Source organism: Vanellus vanellus, assembly GCF_965231255.1.
Source record: "Vanellus vanellus genome assembly, chromosome: 22".
NCBI classification, from domain to species: Eukaryota; Metazoa; Chordata; class Aves; order Charadriiformes; family Charadriidae; genus Vanellus; species Vanellus vanellus.
In genome coordinates this window covers 5,181,136-5,199,301 of record NC_138927.1, presented here as the reverse complement: position 1 = coordinate 5,199,301, position 18,166 = coordinate 5,181,136, and the positions used below count along the sequence as shown (strand labels likewise).

At 45.1% G+C, this 18,166-nt stretch overlaps 1 protein-coding gene across 1 annotated transcript; it reads right to left on the bottom strand.

Moving 5' to 3' along the window:
* Positions 1 to 5,345: 5,345 nt before the first annotated feature.
* Positions 5,346 to 9,760, bottom strand: IFNLR1 (interferon lambda receptor 1; the record flags this gene model as incomplete). The annotated part of the gene is made up of 7 exons (XM_082494115.1): positions 5,346 to 6,260; positions 6,478 to 6,605; positions 7,130 to 7,286; positions 7,815 to 7,957; positions 8,365 to 8,546; positions 8,800 to 8,923; positions 9,703 to 9,760. The coding sequence occupies 7 exons, from the start codon at positions 9,758 to 9,760 to the stop codon at positions 5,346 to 5,348; spliced, it is 1,707 nt and encodes a 568-aa protein (XP_082350241.1).
* Between the last annotated feature and the right edge of the window lie 8,406 nt (positions 9,761 to 18,166).

Here is an 18,166-nt window from a genome sequence, read left to right as displayed (position 1 = left end):
GAATAACTATGCAAGCTGGGCTGGGAGAGTAGGCAGTTGTTGATCCTGTGTGCAGGTGAATCACCTTTTACAAGAGCTAAATTCTTGTTTGTGAGGCCAGGTTGGATTTGTTGCTCAGTAACAGGCTGCAGAGCTACTATCCCGCCTGCATTCGGATCTGAGATCACCAGCTAAAGATGAGTGCGCATGTGTAAGGGAGAATGTAAGAGTGACAACAGAAGCACCTCTCCCCTTCTGAGTGCACACACCTAACTGTACAAAGGTGCACAAGCCAGAGGCTTAGAAAATCCCCAGCTTTTGAAAGAGCGCCAAATACCATTTTGCTGATAAAGAGCTTCCTGCCTGAAAGCCCTCACTGAGGTTTCTCAGTTTTGGGGCTTGCTTTTCTGGTCAGGTAACTTTGACTTGTTACAACTCTAGAAATTAAAACTTAGTGCTATGCACCTAGTTGGTTTTATAATTCCTGCCTGCAAGACACCTATTTCCTTAAGAAATACCTTTGAATACTTTCTTAAAATGAAAGTCAGCCAGATCACTAGTTTTTAAGCTCTTCTCTTGTTCATACTGGCCTTGGATGGGAGCCAGATGACCAGCATGTAGCCCTGCTGCACACTGGGCAGAGCACAAGCTCCTCAAGTCTGCTGTGGCTCTGCGCTACCAGGTGGCTGCAGAGGTCCTCTCATTTGATGTAGAAAGGAGGTATTTTTTCCATAGGAGGAACGTGTGCTGTCCCATGGCTTTTGTCAGAGGCCACCGTACCGTAGACATACAGTTTATTTTTGTGGCTGTTTATAATATAAGGCTCTGTTTTGACTATCGTGAATACCATATGGTACGAACTGGGAGTCTATATGAAATCTAAACAAAAAAGAGATATAGTTCCTTTTCTATAGCGTTCTTAGTTTTTTAGGGTGTTGTTAAGTTATGATTTCAGGCTTTTCTCAGCAGAGGGAGAGACATGTCCTTCTTTGGTCAAAAAGTGAAAACTGACTGCCTGTCTCCAGGAGCTGTGGATTTAGAACCGCCAGATGTGTATCTCATCTGAAGAACTGGTAGAGCTGCATGCTGCTTATTTTACCCAAGATGTCCAGAGCAGAGAAAGTTTCACACATACAAGCTGCATTTGAGACTTAGGAAACTCCCTTAGCCACTTTGAATTTTTATAGTATAGCTATTCCCTTGACACAGGCTGGATAACCTCCCTGGTTTATTTCTCTGGTTTACTTTATCTCATGGACATAACTGTCCACTAAATGGGGAGGTCCTGTCCTCAGTCCTCAGTTTTGCCTAGGACTAACTGGACCATTGCATAAAGCTGAGGTTTCACCAAAGCAAGACTAACTGGACTGTCCTTCTGAGCACTGAGAACTGTTCAAATTGTGATGGCTCCAGCCCTAGTAAATCTTTAGCAGAAATATCTGCCCTAAGCCACCTAGGATAACTGTACATTAGACAAATTCCTTATGAGCAGTGCTTTTATATTGTCTAAAGCCTATTTAAAGCTCCTAAATGCCATTTTTTTTTCTTATTACTACAAATGAGTTCCATATGCAACATCACACCTGCAGCCACTTTAATGAAACTACAAACCATGTGTGCTTCTGAAGCTGAAAGCACACTATGTCTTTGTCGACGACATGGACAGAGGGATTGAGTGCACACTTAGCAAGTTTGCCGATGACACCAATCTGAGTGGTGCAGTTGACATGCAGGAGGGAAGGGATGCCATCCAGAGGGACCTTGACAGGCTGGAGGGGTGGACCTGTGCACACCTCATGAAGTTCAACAAGGCCAAGTGCAAGGTCCTGCCCGGGGGTCGGGGCCATCCCAAGAACAAATACAGGTTGGGCGGAGAATGGACTGAGAGCAGCTCTAAGGAAGACTTGGGGATGTTGGTTCATGAGAAGCTTAACATGAGATGGCAATGTGTGCTCACAGCCCAGAAAGCCAACTGTATCCTGGGTTACATCAAAAGAAGCGTGGCCAGTAGATCGAGGAAGGTTATTCTGCCCCTCTACTCCACTCTGGTGAGACCCCCCCTCCAGTGCTGCCTCCAGCTCTGGGGCCCCCAACATAAGAATGACACAGACCTGTTGGAATGAGTCCAGAGGAGGACGACAAAGATGATCAGCAGGCTGGAGCACCTCTCCTATGAAGATGGGCTGAGAGAGTTGGGGTTGTTCAGCCTGGAGAAGAGAAGGCTCCGGGGAGACCTCAGAGCCCCTTCCAGTCCCTAAAGGAGCTCCAGGAGAGCTGGGGAGGGACTCTTGATTAGGAAGGGGAGCCATAGGATGAGGGGGAACGGTTTTAAACTGAAAGAGGGGAGATTCAGATTACACATTAGGAAGAAATTACTGACTGTGAGGGTGGTGAGACACTGGCCCAGGTTGCCCAGAGAAGCTGCGGCTGCCCCATCCCTGGGGGTGTTCAAGGCCTGGTTGGACGGGGCTTGGAGCAACCTGGGCTGGGGGGAGGTGTCCCTGCCCAGGTCAGGGGGTGGGAATTAGATGATCTTCAAGGTCCTTTCCAACCCAAACCATTCTATGATTCCATGATTGTACTTTCACTGTTCTATCCTTGTGGCCAAACATGGGATAGAAATTACTACCCCTTCTGCTTACCTCTTCATCTCATGGATTTTCTGTTCCTGAAGTTGTTTCTGTTCCCTGCCCTGCTTCAATATTAACGGGGCTGTATGCTTCAAACCATGCCACTGATGCATAGCTGTCATTTTGTCTTTCTCATCTCACTTGGACAAGTGCAGAAGCCTCAAAGGTTTATTAAACAAGACGCACCTATCCACTAGTATGGCCTACATCTAATTAAGTACAACACTTTGTTAGGGTGTTTCCTGAATAGCTTGCTAAAGTATTTCATTTTTTTTTCCTTTGCTCATGTCACTGCCTCATGCTTCTGCTGTGTGAAGACTCATGATACGGCCGAGGTGAGGGAAATTGTAGTGCACCCAAGACTTTAGTTTTGAGAGTTAAAACTTAAAACTTTGTTTCTGCCCTTATTTCTAGAGAGAATAGTCCAGGAAACACCTCTCTGAATCTTTAGGTACCTGGAGATCTCCAAAAGTCTGGTTCCAAGTTCAAAATTAAACACTTGGCTTTCCAACTGCTAAACTGTAGAGTCTGAGCCTACATCAGAAGGTAGTTCCTAAGGACAAAAACAGACTGAAAGGTTTGTAACACAAATTTTCCATGGAACTCCGCTTATAAAGTGGCACAGCTGGGGAAAGAGGAGAAAAATCTTGCGTGCCAGAGATTTGTGAAGACTGTAGATTTAGGCCAAGAAAACAAAGGTGGTTGTCTCCTCTGAGCTGCTGCAGGGCTCAGGCTGCAGAGCCCCACTCTGTGAGGACTGCATGAAGCCTAGTGACTGCTGAACCAGAGATGTGGGAGATTTGATTCCAGCTCTTGCACTTATCCCAAAGATAGGTTTTTTTGTTTGACTGGGTCATACCTCTTCCAGTGAGAGGGGAGAGCTGCTTTTCTCATTAGACAGCCACGACTGTTAAGGAAGGTGTGAGATATGGACCGATTGCTCTGGAAGAGGGAGCACTGTGCTCTGGCTGTCCCTGACCCTTTTGCAGTGGAAAGCAGGTCTCAAGCCCTGGTAAAAGAAAACACGGAGGAGCGGGATGCTGCCTCCACTAGTACAGCTCACCTGCCCTGCAGCCTTTCTGCCAGCTTCCATCCTGAGAAAACCTGGATAAGACAAAGAACTGATCTCAGGCCCTGTTTGCAGAGCTGTGACATGTCAAAATAATTTTATAGAGGTTACACAACTTCAGAGCTTCCTGTAACTCAAAGCCTGGGGGATTTTCCTTGATTGCACAAGAAAATAGATGGTGATTATATTTGGATGAGCTATATCTTTCTAAATGAACTGGAGGGATTACAATGCAGGATGTACCTAAGGACATTTTGTGGAGGATAGATAAGAAAAAAAGGGAAAATTCTAGTTGATTAATCTTTTCTCCCACCTTCCCACCTCCCTTTTTACTTTAATTATTACATCTTGCTTTCCTCTTTCAAAGCAGTTCCAAACCCCTCCTATCACCCCCTACCTCTTTCCGATATTGTTCTCCTGATTCTCTGAAGATATCGCCTTTAATACTCTCCATCAACAACCTTCTCTCATCTGAGACAATTCTCTCTGAATGCAGAGAACAGCTTTTGCGTGTCTCCCTCTTTTAACGCTTTGCTTTTCTGTGTGTCCCTTTACTGGAATACAATGGGAGAGTATGTTTCTGTGAGATGTGAGGAGCACAAATTAAAAATACACTGAAAAGGTCAGTCAAGGGAGGCCTTGTCTCTCCTGTACCTTTCGCTGGTGGACTTCTGATTTGATTGTTTGCTCAGAGAGATGGTCACAGTCCTGGTCTTTTAGTGACCCAGTGTGACCTGGCTGGGAAGTCTCATAGGATTCCACTCAAATCAAAGCATTAGGAAGCCCATGATGGGGTCCTGTTTTAAAATGTAATGTTTTTCAGGATGAGCTGAAGTCACCCTTAGTAGTTCTGGGAAACACAAACACATGCATGCATGGAGTTATATATCAAAATATTATTGCCTCTGCATAAAGCAGCTCTCAGACTTTCCGCACAGCAGGGGGAATTTCAGCTTCAATAAGTATATTTTTATATAAAAAATAATAAATAAACATGCTTCACATTTATCACTTTAACTTCAATTCAGTCAGTTGAAACACAGAAGGCGATCTCTGTACATTGGGGTGGAGATCTTTTCGTCCCACAAAAAGCAAAGGTTGTGAAATGTATCAGTAAGGTACTTGTCAAGCAGGAGTGCAGTTTTGCAGCTACAGAGAAGCAAATGTAACATTAGCCGTTCATCGGGGCTCAAAATCAGCATGCAAAATCAACACGCTCCATGTTCAGAACCCAGCTGATGGTTTCACGCAGGTCTGGGTTGCTGTCTCAGAGGTGGTTTTGCCTTTCATAATTCACACGTAGAAGTTACTTTGCTCTGAATTCTCAGGTGAACACAAGGCGCTGCATATTTGCTGTGTGATACCTGCAGGAGGTATCACTGCATGCCTCACCCCTGGCTGGCTCATACCAGAGCCGTAACACCTTATCACAGCTGTACTTGTACAGAGGGATGGTGAACATACATAGGTTACTTAGCAGTAAAAATATACCTTTTGTGTCCCTAAAACCGTATACCAGACATCAGTAGAAAAAACTCCATCTAGGTGAATAAATACAAAAAGCACCACTACGAGTTATTCATCCTTGTTTTTGTTTAGGTATCCTTGCCTGGATATCTGGAGCTTTCTAGTATTTTCCAGGCACACCACAGAACTGCTAGGGCACTCTAGCTCCTTCCCATGTAATGTGTGTGTGCGTAGCCTTTGAATTTAAACTTTTGATCATATTTTTCCTCCATATTTGAAGTCTCAAATGCGTCACTTAGCACCGTGGATGTAGGAGGTGTCCCTTCTGTAAAATTATCGCTGTCACAGTCACTTGCAATACCTTCATCTTCTGCCACCTGTAATGTCTGAAAGGAAATGAGCAGCTCAGTGCTGGGATCCTCACTGAGCTGTGATATCTCACCGATCTGGACATGCAGATCAATTATTGGTTTCTGGTAATACTTGGTGAAATGATGAGCTTTCTTATGCAGGTAGTGCTCATTGGCTGGAAGTTTGGCACAAGTGCCCTCCATCAGTGTTTGAAGAGGGATCATTTCCAGGCATTCATCCCTGACTGTATCATGCTCTCCATGTTCACTGGGACCTGGGAATCTCACGTCAGTGAGGGATATTCTTCCAAAAGAGGAACTGTGAGAAGGGGATGCTTTATTTCCTTGGCATCCTGAGGTGTCCACCTCGTTCTTTCTCATTGGAAAGAATGAGAAATCCAAGGTACTTAGGTCTGGCACAGATTCACTATCCACAGAGAGACCTCCAGATCCGGAGTCCAAGCTAGTTTCCTCCTGAGCTGTTCTGGTTTGTTGACAGTTGAGATTTCTCTTTGGAAACTGAGGCATTTCAGTGTACGGGATGAAAGTACTGCTGTCTTCTTCCTCTTCCTCCTCCTCCTCTTCTGATGATGATGATGATAACAGGAAAGAATCCATCAATGGTAGGTTGTTTCTTGCTGAAGTTTTGTTTGTCTTCCTTTGTGACATTGGCATCTCTGTGCAGGTAAGATAGTCCCTGAAGAATTCCTTTTCACTGGGCTCACAGTGAAAGGCTTGTCCAGCGCCTTTTACAGTAGATAAATCCTACCAGGGAGGAGAAACAAGACAAACAGATCAGTGAGGTAGTGATGCTTTTTGAAGAAAAGTTTGGATATAGGACATGCCAGAATGAAAGGTTACTTATAATGGGACTTATGAATGCAAAACTGAGAAGCGCAGAACTCCCCCACTCCTCCCCAGTTACCCTCTGAACATCAGCAAGACTTTGAGTCAGGAGAGGACCGCAGCATTTGGGCCATACCAAAGCATGAGGCATCTTTTTTCGCTTAGCATCTTGTTTCAGCAAGCAGATGATGAAGGCACTTGTCAGAAAGATGGGGAGGACAAACACAGGTATCGTGGCAGAAAATGGGAACTTCCATTTCACTGCTGAAAAAGAAAAAGACACAAATAATCTCCTGCTGGTGGTATATTTTGTAGTAGTAATTGGCTTTTATACTCAGCTTTTCTTTCAGAAATCTCAGAAAATGTTAGGCTTGAGATCCTTATTTTACAAATGCAGAGAACAGGTAACAGACTTGCCTGAGATCAGACTCACAGCCAGATTCACAGACAAAAATGAGTGTTGATACCAGACAGTGCCTTACTTAGAGCAGGTAAAAAATGAGGCTTTATTCACATATTTTTCAGGATAAATTTGAATATTTCCACAATTTCATTGTGAGCATAACTCAAGTACAATATTTCAGGATTTTCAGAAAATATTTCAAGGTTTGATTTTTTTAATGGAAGTGTTTCTATAGGAAGTAGGAACCTTTCAATAGAAAATCCAACCAGTCTATTTAACAGGAAGCCCTTTTTTTTTCCTTGATAAGCTAATTTTGGTGTAAATCTTTGACTTGCCCTAATCCCGTTTGATGTCTCTCCACATCTTTTTCTTAGCAGGGCCATACCTTTGTGGTTTAATAGCACACACAGTGGTTGGGAGAACTTGCTGTACTTGAAGTCAATGCTTTGGAAGGAAGATCTGGCGCTTAAACAGTAGTTGCCTCTAAACGCAGTGGTGTTGATTGTCACTGTATTCTTCCTAAAGTTACGTTCGTATTGCTTCTGTTTAGAAACAAAAAGAACAGAGGGTTGGAAAGATGATTCTTTCATTATTTGAGTGGTGGTTCTCTACCTTTTTGGCCCATGTTTCTCTTCGTCATGTTGTATGTCTCCAGAGGTTGGAAGGTGCATGGAGAGGCACTTAATGTCTTGCTTGCTGTTTGTAGCAAGCACCTCTCCTAGAGCTTATGGATTCTAGGGTGGGATTTCTGGCTGGTGTTGTGCTCTGTTCTGCCATAGTGTGCTGTTAGCAGTACCTGAACTAGTTGTTGTAAACCTCAGGTATTGTCCTGTTATGCTGACTGTAGTGTAGCCTCCCCATCACATCTTACTGATAAAAACAGGGAACTACCAGATGCACACACACACATCTACTTTTTTTTTCTCTGGGTTTGGTTTAACTCTGGTTTGGTCATTTCATTTTCTCCAGGCCCTAGATCCAGTCCCTCCCTGCCCAGAAATTTGGAGCTATTTCAGTTCAAGCTGCTCATTGTTTCTCGATTTCATCTAAGAAGTATCACTTTTACTGACCTTGTCTTCAGATCCAGCTTCCCAAAGGTTCAAGTCATACATCCAAGATAAACTCTCCACACAGGTGGCCAAAGGGAAGGAGGCCTTCACGTGGATTAAGTTCTCCGTGACATTCACGTTTAGCACTGGGGGAGCCAGTTCCACTGTAATTGAGTGACCAGACATAAGAATAGTGCTTGCTTGTGTCTTAGCTTCACAGAAGTAACACTTTTCTGTGACTAATCTACACTTCTTATCTTGTGATAGACATGAAGGAAGGAGGAAGGCAAAGGAATACCTCTTTTTTATCTAACACACCTCCACTGGTATGTGGGAAGCTTGAAGCTGATTGTTCACCTAGAGCATTAATGAACAAATTCTGACACTTGCTACAAAATATATTTTCAAATGATCATGACTCATTGTTATTTGTGCTCACTCAAATATCTGTCATTCATAGAGCTGCTTGTTACTGTCTCTCTTTCTGTGGTGTGGGCTCTACTCATTTGCTCATGCCAACCCTGTTGTTGGGATGTCCTTTCATCCGGGCTGTAACCTAATAGACACTCACCATCCAAATGGTACTCCTTGAATTGCGATTCTACCCATGGCGACTGGAATCCCCCAGAAACAGCTTTTACTCGAGCCCAGACTTTAACAAAGAAGTTTGGAAGCACACAAGTCAGATTGCAAGAGGTTCTGTGAATATTTTTGCAGTGAGGAACCTTTATCCATTTGTCCATGCGTTCCTGGCTAAAAGAAGAAGCAAGCATACCATAATATTAAACATGCTGGTTTGTTATAACTTACAGAGCAAGAGCAGGAAGTGTTTTAGAGGATGGGTACCGAATCTTGCTCAGAGTTTGGAGCACTTTCCAGATGGATAAGGATTGATTTTGGTGAAAGGATGCAGCCAGGTCACTGATCATAATGACATTGATGAATATACATGCACAGGTGTTTGCCCTGTGCCATACTTTGTCAGACATCCTTTGTAAGCACTTACCTTTTATACCTCACAGTGTATGTCACATCTGGTGGAGAGCCTTCTCCTGGAGTCCATGTCAAAATCATGTCAAAATCCTGTGACAGTAGTGTAACATTTTGAGGAGAGGGAAGTTGAACACGACCTGATTGAAAGGGAAAATTATGTGAATGATTTAAAATATCTTTGGGCATAGGAAATATCACCTGGTTTTGACCAAGGTGATTCCAAAATTTGGGGCAGAGCAGCTCAGTTCATTTAAGACTGGAAATTAGCTATGGAAGCAGGTATGTCTGAGATGTAGTTAGAATCGTAGAATCATAGAATTGTTGAGATTGGAAGTGACCTTTAAGATCATCAAGTCCAACCATTAATCTAACCTGAGAAAACCACTTCTAAACTATGTCCCCAGGTACCATGTCTAGTTATGCTTTCCTCATCTCTTATAAAACATCTTCCAACTCAACAGCTTTTAGAATTAGGAGCTACGTTTGTGTGAACCATCCTGTTCTATAATTTTGAGTGGCTTCCCCCCATGGTCTCACTGGATTTCACTGTGACCTGGTTTACAACACCACAGACCCCAACGTGACTCCCACCCCCTAGTGCCTGGGCGAGACAGACACATCTGGCACACACTGCTCATTCAGTCCCAATTCTTCAAAGGCAGATCCTCCCATGAACGCAGCAAGATGCAGCACACAGGCTTGCCACTTGTACTTTCCTGGTACTTACGCTAGCCTTTAACAAGACACATTCTATAAATGGATTTTAAATTGCCGTTTCTGTACAGTGGAATATTTCACTTTGTGTGAATAATTCCCATTCAAACTGCTTAAAATTTACCAATATATGTCTTTCCTCCTACAAGCAAAGCCACATAGCATAGCAAAAGGAAAAGTAGCAAAGACAGCTGTACTGTACCTCTAGTCTGCTGCAGAAAGCACAGTGCCATCAGGACTCTAACTCTCCAGCTAGACATGCCGAAGCAGAACTTTTCCACTTGGAATGTATTTCTGTTCTTGCTACCTTTTCATCGTGTTGTTTTCTTGTATTAAGTTGTATGAATTACGGAGGAGCATACAATTAATGAACCGCACACATGCGCACAGTCTTGCTTCCTGGTTCGGCCCAAATATAGCACTGCACATTGAACTGGGAAGGGAGCATATGTGAGAGTGCTTTTGATGAAAGAACAATGTTGTAAAGATTGCAGTACTACGCCCTCCAGTGTAACCTAACTGATCTCTGTCACAGGTTATGTGCAAAAGCAACACAGGAGAACAGCGAGAGCCTTATCTTGTGAAGCACCTCATTAAAAAAGTGACCTTTGGAATTTACCTGTGTGGCTGTGAAATATTAATAGAAATCAAATAAGATTTTGCTGGATGAGATATCTGATAATAACCTAGCAATAATAAAAAAACAGTAATCAATTTGTGATGTTATGATAGTCTTGTGTTTACAAGAGATCAAGAATTTTCTCTCTGTTTATGTTGCCAGGTTAAGAATGTTTTTCAGAAGTTAGGGAAATACTCCACTTTATAAATGGAGGAAGTGAAGTGCAGAAATGGGACAGGGATCTGCCCCATACACAATGTGGGTGAGTGAAAGGACATGGATCTTTCTGATAAATCGTGTGGTTTTGTTGAATGCCAGTGCTGCAATTTCCTTAAACCTTAGTTACCACTGATCAGTTATTTGTCATCAACCCAAAAATATCAGTGAAGATCAGGACCAGTTGCCAGGACCATGCCAACAAACAGATGGTTCTTGGCCCCTGCACTGCCTAATCGATGAGCACGTTGGCTGTTGGCCTTGGCATTTGCAGCTATGAAATTCTCGAGGTGTTTGTGTTTTCAGCACACGGTACCTTTAAACTCCAGTGCTCTCCTGGGACAAAGTTCCTAAGTTGCTGCTGTGTGTTACAGCCTCACACATCCTAAATCAAAGTCATGGCAACAGCAGTTTTGTTCTGTGTGTATCAGAAACATGGCAGGGAATACCCTGGTTCAGCCATGAGCTAAGGCACCAAGTACAGTGTGCCCAGGCATATATGCTCGGAATAGCCGTGCCATTGCATCCTGTGCACAGAGAGAGAAGAGGGAAAAATAGCCCTATCGGTCGTGCTGTTTGGTTGGCGCATCTACTCTCCTGCTCTTCCCATCACAATCACATCCAGGCCTGTGCTGTGGGGAAAGGAAATGGGTCAATGAAGTAACCACACAGAAGGTAACAGCAACATAGAGAAAAGGGGCTTTTCTGGGTCCTCCCCAGAAGGAAAACTCACCAAGCCCAGCAGACAGCCTGCTACTATCTATACCTGTGAATGTCAGGCTCTGGGTACTGAGTGGGAGAAGAGCTGATGGAGCTGGGGTTTGTCCTGGCAAAAGCTGGTGTGTTTCCCATGAAGGTACCAAACGTCTCATTTCCCTGAACATGGTGCGATTCAAGCTGCAGGAGAAGACACAGTTACAAGTTTCTTCAGTCAAAACTTTCTCCAAAAATCTCCATTTCTTCTTACCATGAGCTTCTGTTACCAGTACTTTTCTTGTTCCCTGGCTGTTTTGCTACCTCTGTTTAATTTCTAGGAAGTTTCTCTTTCTCATGCAAAAATAACTATAATCCTTTATAAAAAAAAAAACAAAAACAAAAACAAAAACAAAAACAAAAGCTGCAGGTCTGGAAGGTCCTAGGTCTATTCCCCTTTAGCAGCCAAACTGCAGAGGTAGTACCAACACACCGCTATTACGCATCCTGTAGCAGCCTGAACAAAATAGGAAGCAATTGTAGGGCCAGTCTCATTAAGGTCTTGCTAAGAGCCCTCAGGCAGCTTCTCTTAAAGATGACGTGTGACTTTTAGTAAGCGTTTGCAAGAGGTGAATCTTATCATCATCATTGTTTCCTGTGAAACATCTGCCCTGAAACCTGGGCTCCACCGGACCCTGTGGGAAAACTCCCCCTGGTTTGAGCATGACTAGAGAACCTGTCCCAGGAAAAACAAGTGTACTGTTGGCAGCAAACCGGGGAGGAGGGGGAGAGCCCTGTGCCACGAGGTGTCGCTGCCTGTCAAACAAAATACTTTTGTTCCTCCAAGCGACAGGCTCTCGTCGAGACCGATTTAAAAACTTGGCAAGCTTCACTAAAACTCCTTCCACCCTCTGCGTTTCCTAGCACCCTCCTGTACAGTGGCCTACAGGAGTATTTTCAACAGCATCCTCTAATTGTGGGCACTGAGTTTGCATTGTGCATAGCGAAGTTTTGCTCTTCTGTCCAACTAGCATTTGTCCCTGGCTTTGGGTGCCCAGGCAGGCAACGGATCAGGTGCCGGTGGGAGCAAGCATTACCCATGTAACCATTGCACTGGTTGGTGTACTGGGAGCCTGCTGTGGCGTCTCTGGCCTGTGATGACTTGATGATTGCTGGCAGCGATGCCTGCTGCTGCAGAGGACTGGGCTTAATGCCCTCCATCATTGGGCAAATCATGCCACTGTGCCTATGTTCTCCCACTCTTTTACTCATATGGAGCATAAATGCTTTGGGATGGGGTTGTCATTCCTTAGTACAATGCCTCATCTTTAGGTGGGTCTTTGCATACTGCTGCAATACCCGTGATACTTGGGGGACTCTCTTAATTTGCCACCTCTTGCCTCTCTGTGTGCAACAGATGATTCAGACCACGAGGGCAAACCCTGCAACCTTTCTTGAGTCAGACTGACTGATACCTTCCTTGCTTGAGGAGGGGCACTGCAGGAAATACAGTCTTAATCTTGCGAGGAAGGCACAGTTTGGGCTGTGGTTTGATTTTATGAAACCTTTGGAGGCAACAGGCAGCATAAAATACTGTCATCCCAGCTCCTTCCTTTTGCTCTTACCCCACCCGCTTAGTTGTTGTGGCGGAATGGTGTACACTGCGGTCTGTGAGCTTGGGAGGACCACTGAGCCCATTGAGAAAAATCCCACATATTAAAAAATTTAACAGATCATTTCTGGTACTAATGACACCATGCGAAACCAAACCACTGATGAGTAGTACAGCACATTTAACATTTCCAACGTGCTCTTACATTTCTGTCACCACCATATTCTGTGAAGGGCTGGCTGAATATTTTCAGTATTTCTTAAAATGTGAAATAGCCTTCTGAAACAGCCTCCACGTGGAGTCTTCCACAATTGATTTTTGTTTCTTTCTGAAATGTTAAGAGCTTTTTTTCCCCTGAATTAAGCAAGAAGACATATTTGGAGAATGTTTCTATAGAAACACTGGAAAGTTTCAACTTAATTTTTGGGAAGAAAATTTTCAAATTTCTGCAGGACAAAAATCATTCTTCTCTAACAGCTCTCATAGTGCTGTGCTAGGCGAGATTGCTCAGCCTCAGAGAATGTTGCAGGCAGGGAGAGGAGGTGGCAGTTGTCACAAACATTCTGGACATTAAAAGTCTGAGGGAATGAGGGTAACATTTCCCAGTAGTTCTCGCTGAATGGTTTGAGAAATTTCTTAAAGGAACATGATCCAGATAAAAATTATTTTAAAAGGAGTTTTTGCCTGAGATCTTGGTAAATGAGTGACTAAGACTTTTAGTCATTCAGACTCAGCTCTTTAAATGGTCTTTTCCTTTCCTGCTATTTAATTAACTCTTCTGCTTCGCTAAGGGCGTGAAGCTGCAGACAGTTCTGGCAGCACCTGCTATCTGCACTGCTCCTGCAGCTGAGCTTGCCGCCCCTGCGCACGGTGCTGTACATGCGCTCATGGCTTACGAGGCAGCCCACACCCCACCTAACATTCCTCCTGGTTTCTCCAGAACATAGCCCCATATCCCTCTCAACACGGATGTGTACACAGGTATTGTGCAGATGGGGACTGAGGCACAGAAAAAGCTAGTGACTTCCCCGTAGCAGTTCAGAGGCAGAAGCCCAAAGCTTGGCAGCTGGAAAGTAATGTCTTTGCCTTAGAAAGCTACCTGCAGAGCTTCCTAGCAGAGGCGCAGTCTTCACCCGTGCAAGATTGCTTTTCTTGGCTTGATGTTGTCATTTCTGGAGGTGGTGGAGCTGATGTAACTGCGGTGGCAGAAGTGCGCAGTACGGGCCTGTCTTCAGAGCTGGGCAAAGTAAAACCCGAGGGCAGGAGAGGAATTTTTCCTTCAACATTTTTCACCACCTGTTTGGAAAAGTGAATGAGCATGGCAGTGTCTGAAGAAAAAATACTCATTAGCCCCTAACTAAACAAAAAACATAATCTGTAACTGAAAGTGAGACCTCACCCAGTTCCAAAATTTTCCCTAGAAATTTTTGTGGAGAACATACTGCTCTTTAAGGAAAACGATGCTTAGGGGAGGGGCAGCAAATTTTTGAACAACTCAAAAGTCACCAATTTTGGAAACTTCCTCCCCTGTCCCTAGTTTCTCTCACCGAGAGGACAAGTTTTGACCTGAGGTGCTCTACCTTAGACAACGTTCTCCTCTTTGGCAGTTCTTCTGCCTGACTCCCTTCTTTCTCCCTGGCTTATGTAGGTCTGCAGGACAAGCCATGTGGGAAAGGTGTTAGTACCATCCAGGAACGTGGAGTGTGGAAACAGCCACCTCGCCGGTGAGAGTGGCTGCAGCTGTGGCTTTGGCAGCAGGGTGCAAGGCATATACTCTGAGAGGAGGAGATATATCAAAGTGACAGCCTGAGACCATAAACACCAAGGAGCTCTAGCAGCAAGCCTGATACTGGCTTTAGTGAACTAGTGTGAACTTGAACCTTCCTGCCTATCCCTGGAAAATCTTTTTGTTGACGGCTTAGCCCTGACTGGGACTGGGGGCACTTGATCTTCTGCAACTCAGGAGGGGAAATATTTTCCTCTGTGCTTAGAAACTATCCTGATATACAGGCTGCTGAGTGGGTTTGATAGAAATTACTTTGGAAGGTTTAGGAAAGCAAATATGGGGAAATGATGGGAAGAGCGAAGAACAAAATGCTATTGAGAATTAAGAGGTTAAAAAATCTGCAGAGCTCTTTGTTTCCAGATGGTAAAATAAAATGCAGCAGTGTCCCCTTGACCCAGACAGGCATCTGGGCAACCTGTCACCAGGAGGAAGAGAAGAAAATGGTCTTGATTTGTTTTTTAAACTGAGTCTGAAAAGACTTAAAATGAAAAGCAAAAGCAAAACCAAAAAGATGAGATGTTCCCCATACAAATGCTATGAATCATTTCATGTCCTTTATTTTTTCTTCTGGGGCAGAGTTTTTAAAGGAACTCAGGGCTTTTCCTGTACGCAGCAACTGTAGCTGACAGGGCTCCTGATACAAGGGGTCATGTTTTAAAGGAGAATACAGTAATCCTGTAAAGATACCTGGACCCTCTAGGCCAACCTTTGTGTTAAGGATTGTACCTGTGTCATAGTTTCATTAGATCATCGTACTCTGACAGGTATTAAGGGTGGTTAGACAAGGCCTTAGGAGCTGCCCAAGAGAGCATAGCGTTTCACAGCTGTTTCAGACCTGCACAAGCAGCATGTAGTCACAGGTCAAAGGACTCTCCTCCTTTGTAAGCCTCATTACCATTAGTATTGCAGGCAGGCAGACTGGAGGCCACTGTGAGCGGATGGAGGAGGGCTGCACAGCTGCCTGGCAGCTCTGGCAGAGCTCAGACTGGATGGGCCAGTGCCAGTTGGGGGAAAAAGGGGACATCACAGGTATCTCCGTCCCTTCCAGATTTAGGTCTTCCTTCTGTTGAGGGAGAGCTGGTAAAATGCGTGCCTGAGGGGACAACCTTCCCCTCTTCTTCCCTGTGTCAGTGATTCAGTCCATCCTTCCTGCGCCATCCCTTGCTGCTTTATCATCTAGCAAGTGCAAATCTGCAGAGATTTTTTTTTTCCGTAGCAAAAGGGAAGCTCCTACTGAACAAGGCACAAGTCCTGTGCTCACAGAGCGAAATCATTCCCTCCAACAGGTTTCATTTCCCTCACAGCAAGTGAATGAGGAGAAGAATCTCTCATGTGCATGTTTACAGGATGCTGAGAGGGCCTTGTCCCCTTTTGTAGCAGTGGTTACTCATGCTGCGGCTCCGAGCTGACTTAATTTTTACCTTCCCTGTGACCTGCTTCTTGTGTGCAACTCTGTGGTGTGCAAACACGATGCTTTACTGAAAACCTCCTGTAGCAACCTTCCCTGGGCAGCTGGCTGCAGAACATTAAAGGTAGCAACTTGCCTCTTGAGTAAAGGCAGCACTTCTGTCAGCTGGCAGTTCAGCTCGTTCCCCGGGTCCCACATGGACCGGTATGGGAAGGGGGCAAAGTATTGCCCCTGATTTTACTTGGTTGAATTGGGGCTGCCAGCAAACAGAATCCTTTTCTACCACAAATAAAATAAATATAGCAGTTAACTAGATCTCAGTTAAAGTCCAAACTACAACAAAGTAGATTTAGTTTGGATCCCAGCCTGAGATCAGGCAGACCTCTCCCTTCCCTCTATGCCTCCCCGATCAGTGGGGCAGACGTGTGGGATGGTACTGATTAGTGGACTCAAGCTGATGGCCCGTTTTACGCTACTTCTCTTGCTTTTCCTGAAACCTGTCCCTTCCCCTTTACAGTGCCTTTTTTATTCATGCTGAAAGCAGTTAGGGAGCTTGCCTGGACATGCAGTAACGGCGAAACTCCAGTGCACACAGAGTAAAACATGTGCTAGCCCACAAGGTGCAGATATAACAACACGGGAACGTCCTGGGGGCACCGTGCCTCCCGAAACCCCTAGCTCTCACCGATCAGCGTGGGAAAAGCGGTGGGGACCCTGCATGTTCCAACAGAGAGAGAGACTTAATTCTAGCAACCCGCCTGTTGTACTCTCTGTGCCAAACTGTGCTCTTGGGGGTCATCCCACAGGCTTCAGAGCTTATCCCTCTTCAAGAGCATTTCCTTATTGTGTGATATGGCATAACCCTGCCTGATGTGAGGGGTTTCTGTCTGGGCTCAGGACTGTGGGATGCCAGTATGCTGGCCCTGACTGAAACTCTCCCCTGTATGGCAGGGGGGTGCAGGGATCTCTACTTACCCCTTTCAAGCAGGAAATAAATTTTATCTTGTGCGTATTTCACCCAATGGTAGAGTGAGTGCACATGCTACGAAGGAGGAGTACAACATGGGGAAGCCATGTATGTTCTGTATCTTTAATTTGAACATCATCATCAGAAGGTGAGTTATCTGCAGAAGTGGATGTGCAGGAAGTGCAGAGAGCACCGCACAGCGAGAGATGGATTTCCACGCACCGTGGCCAAGGCTGCGAGATGCTATTCCCCCTCAACCACTAGTGGCAGCAGCTTCCTGGTGAGGTGGGTAGTCTTTGTTTGAATGTTTGCAATGTTTTGCATTGCAGTATTTGGATGCCAAAGCTTATACAGTGCCGTAAAAGTTAATTAGCCAGATAACTAATTAAAGACTTCTCCCTTTTATTGTTGCCAACTTGCGATTCAGAAAGGGGCTTGTGTCAAAGTAAATCCAGCCACACACCCCAGTGAAAGAAGTGATAAACCATTCAAGATCTAATTAACCATTCAGGGGACTGGTGTGGGAAAATCCCATCAGTGTCTGGGGGGCAGAAACGTCCCAGTCACATGCAGCACCAGCACAACTGACCCAGCTTCGAGTGCCTCTCCAGAGGGGCTCTTGCTCCAAAGGGGAGGGTTATACCCTGGAACTGAGCGTGGAGGACAGGATTAATAGGTGCCAACAGACTTTATGTTAGAAGGTGTTGGAAGAGTCCCCATGAGGGTGACATGTCTTTGGGGACCTGGTTTGATCTCCCTGGCAAAGGCCCAAGGTGTGGGTTTACGGGGCTCTGAGCTAAGAGAGGATGCACAGGAGCCTGTAAGGACACAAGCTCATGAAACTTGCTGGTGGGTGATGGGTGGTGGCCATGCAGCTCTCCTGCTCTCAGAGAGGGTCCCCCTCTGCTGAGGGTTCTCACTGGAATGGAGGAAGATCTCACTGGACAAGCAGACATTGATAATCTCCAAGGCTGTCACTTTTCCATGGGTCACTGCATAGGAGATTCATAACACGTTTTTGAAAAAACTATCAACATCATTCATATGGACCAACCTTGCCAGTGGGATAAGAGAGTGCACATCCAGTCACTTCAGCAGTGTCCTGACCTGACAATTGCTGGGGTCATTTTGGCCCTAGGGAATATGCAATTAGAGGGCGTAGGGTAGAAGAGCTAAGATGAGGTTCAGACTGCTCTGATCTGGCCACCAGCCAGGAGACGTGCTGTAACTAAGTGGCACCGGGCCCAGAATTTCCAGGAGGGCTGAGCTTCCATCTGAGATCAGGAGAGGGGCCCAGATTTCCACCAGCACTTTGCACGTGCTGGGTGCGCGCAGGGTCTGGGCTCTTGTGAAATCCCAACCTGG